Source organism: Pinus tabuliformis, chromosome 3_1 (genome assembly GCF_031772625.1).
Source record: "Pinus tabuliformis cultivar Carrire ecotype Pingquan chromosome 3_1, CPIR1, whole genome shotgun sequence".
NCBI lineage: Eukaryota > Viridiplantae > Streptophyta > Pinopsida > Pinales > Pinaceae > Pinus > Pinus tabuliformis.
Genome location: NC_142301.1, coordinates 194152810 through 194156110, shown reverse-complemented (window position 1 = coordinate 194156110; position 3301 = coordinate 194152810). Strand labels below are relative to the sequence as shown.

At 41.4% G+C, this 3301-nt stretch overlaps 1 protein-coding gene across 1 annotated transcript; it reads left to right on the top strand.

Annotated features, from left to right (window-relative positions):
* Window positions 1-1038: 1038 nt before the first annotated feature.
* Window positions 1039-2361, top strand: LOC149186466 (uncharacterized). The gene has a single exon (XM_089409356.1). It carries the CDS (start codon window positions 1039-1041, stop codon window positions 2359-2361), a length of 1323 nt encoding a protein of 440 aa, XP_089265482.1.
* The last annotated feature ends 940 nt before the right edge of the window (window positions 2362-3301 follow it).

Sequence of the window (3301 nt, the reverse complement as noted above, 5' to 3'; positions counted from 1 at the left end):
TATGGTCGATTGAAACCCTTTCTGAGATTGGGAATTCCATTGGTAAGTTCATCTATGTGGATCCCTGGTGTAGAGGTGAGAAAGATAAAAGGATTGCGTGGATTTTGATTGAAAAACCTTATAAAGGAGGTTATCCGGACCATATCGAGATAACCTGGGATGGCGTCAAAATCAGCCAAAGGCTTGATTTCTGGGGTATACCCTTCAGATGTTCTTTGTGTCATCGAACCGGCCATCTTATCAAAAATTGCAGTCTTCGTTTTAACCGCAGGACTAAGAAGTATGGTTTTAAACAGGGTAGAAATTCCGGAACTGATCTCCTCTCAGAAGATGTAAGCAATCATGAGTATCAATTAAACAATCAGGACCCGGACCCCTTTTGCACACAGAAACTTCTCAAGGTCAGTCTGAGGCTCTCAATGCGCCGGCTTTTGAATGTCCTCCTATTCCCGAGCCTATTGAGGAGAAATCAGTGCCCTCCCCTCCTGCTATGATACAGGGGGATTTTGTGGTAGGTTCACATCCCATCCTGATCTCTTCTTCTCCTCCCTCTCCTGCTAATCCTTCTGCTGGCTTGCCGAAAGGAAAGGAACCTTTGCATACACCTACTCCTTTCAATTCCCCTGTTGAATCGCCTGTCAATAAATTCGACAGTGATTTAGATCTCTTTCTTCAAAGGAATCCATCGGAACTTGAACCATTAACCATTCATAAACCTTCTTCCCCTCTCTATCCATCAATCAGCCCAAATTCCGCAAAGAATATCACGGTTAGAAAGAAGCAAAGAGGCGGCAGTCATCATTTCAGAGGTAGATCTATTGTCTCTGATTTTGGTGTTACAAATCTATCCCTCGTCGAAGTTCCAATCCTGGACTCATCTGAATCTCAGCCTCTTAGAGCATGTATGGCTGGAGAGTCTTCAAAATGACTTTCTTAATCTCAATGAATATCAGGGGTTTGGGCGCATCCCCAAAATTTTTGGCGCTAAAAGAAATCTTCTTTTCGGCTCATCCTAAAATCATCTTTATCCAGGAAACCATGCATTCAAGTAAGGATTCTTTAGCTTTCTTTAGAAGAATGTTTCCGTCTTGGTTTATGGTTGCCACTGAGGCAAATGGTCTGTCTGGAGGCCTGGCAGTCTTGTGGGATCCAGTCTGGATAAAAGCTAAGGCTTTTAAATGTTGCGCCGGAATTCTAATCTCGGCATCAATCAGGGGCCATGCTCTTGTTCTCAACATTCTGAATGTTTATGCTCCTTACAGGAATAGGCTCCCTTTCTGGGAAAGGTTGTTTGCCTTAGAAATCCTTGACATTGAGTCGTTGATGATAGCGGGAGATCTAAATGTGACTTTAAGACCTGATGAGTGTTGGGGTAATTGCAGGAAAAAAGATCCTCTGGCTGACAGACTCCGAAAGGAATTTCTAAGTAGGAACTTAGTGGATATCATGCCTGATAGATTGATGCCTACTTGGGGTAACAGCAGGACGAGGCAAGCCTACATTGCAGAAAGGATCGACCGTTTTATTATTAATGCTAGCATCATCGCCAAATGGGGAATGTCGTTTTCTCACACTGGGAATGATTTCACCTCGGATCATATGCCTATTTTCCTTGAATGGAGGGAAAAGGACTATAGGTTGGGTTATTCCTTTAAGTTTAACAGGATCTTTTTAGAAGACCAATCCTTCAATGAAACTATAACAAAAAAGTGGAAGGAACTACAAGAATCTGAAATGGCCCTTTTCACAACTTTCCGGGAAAAGATTCAAAGTCTGAGGGTTGTAGCAAAGTATTGGCAAACCCGAAAGAAAAAGAGGGATAAACAGGAGCTGAAAGATATCCAAATTGAGATAGGAATTTTTATCAACTCAGCAAATCCAGATTGCTTGACTTTTGAGCAAAAGAATCATATCAGAAATTTGGAAAAAAAGAAGCAAATTCTGCTGCTAAAGGAAGAGGCCTCATGGAGGCTTAAAAGCAGAGCAATCTGCTCAGGGAGGGATCAGAACTCGAAGTTTTTTCATAATTTTGCTAATGCTAGAAGGAGAAAAAACTCTATCTGGAAGGTCGAAGATGGTAATGGAGGGTACTTTTTCTCTCAGCATGATATCTCTGTAGAAGCTACAAGGTTCTTTCAGAATCAATATAAGAGGCAACAGGGTAACATTAATGATATCTTATGGGCTGTGGATTCGATGCCAAAGATGTTCGACGAGGCAGCAAATGATAATTTTTTTAAGCCCATAATGGAAGAGGAGCTCCAAGCTGCTATCAAAGCTTTCAAAAAGGACAAAAGTCTCGGGCCAGATGGATGGCCAATTTCTCTCATTTTTCTGATATGTTCAAAGCGGATTTGCTGAGGATGGTGGAGGCTTCCCATATGTCCGGAAATATCAACAGTGCCTTATCTTCCACGTTCATCGCTCTTATTCCGAAAAAGGATCGAACATATTCTTTTCATGACTACAGGCCTATTGCCTTATGCAATATTTTGTTTAAAATCATCTCTAAAATTATAGCGGAGAGGATGAAGCCTGTTCTAAACTCCTTTATCACAAGGGATCAACATGCATTTCTAAAAGACAGGAACATACTGAATGTTGTAGCCATGACTCAGGAGTGTTTATTCTCAATGTTGTCAAACAATATTGAGGCGGCTATTCTAAAGATAGATTTGAAAAAAGCATATGATTGTGTTGACTGGGGCTCCTTAAGAATCCTGCTGGCCAAAATTGGGCTGAGATCACAAGGTATCAACTGGATAATGGCGCGTGTCGAAGATGTTAAATATTCAGTCATTATAAATGGAATTCCATCATCCTTTTTCTTAGCGGAGAGGGGACTTCATCAGGGCTGTCCCCTCTCCCCTCTGCTATTTATCCTAGTGATGGACTCTCTCAGCATTCAGATCAACAAAGCTGTGTCAGAACGAAGATGTAGGCCGATCAAGATTTGCAAGGATATATTCCTATCTCATAATCTCTTTGTTGACAATGTCCTCATTTTCGCCATGCTCTGCAGGGCAACCTGGTATTGCCTAAATGATATCCTTAAAAAGTTTCAGTCAGCGTCTGGACTGGTCATCAACAAGGACAAATCTTTGTTGTATCACAATGAGTCTAATATGGATATCGTTCAATGAATTGCAGCTCTGATCGGCATCAACCAGGCATCGACTAAGGAAGGCTTCAAATATCTGGGTTTTAACCTGAAAGCAAAAGGCAATCACAAACAGGACTGGAAATGGTTAATTGATCGCTTCTACAAAAAAATATCAGGATGGGAGTCGAGATTCCTATC

Coding starts and splice junctions, on each gene's coding strand:
- LOC149186466 (XM_089409356.1), top strand. CDS start 1,039: ATGCATTCAAGTAAGGATTCTTTAGCTTTCTTTAGAAGAATGTTTCCG.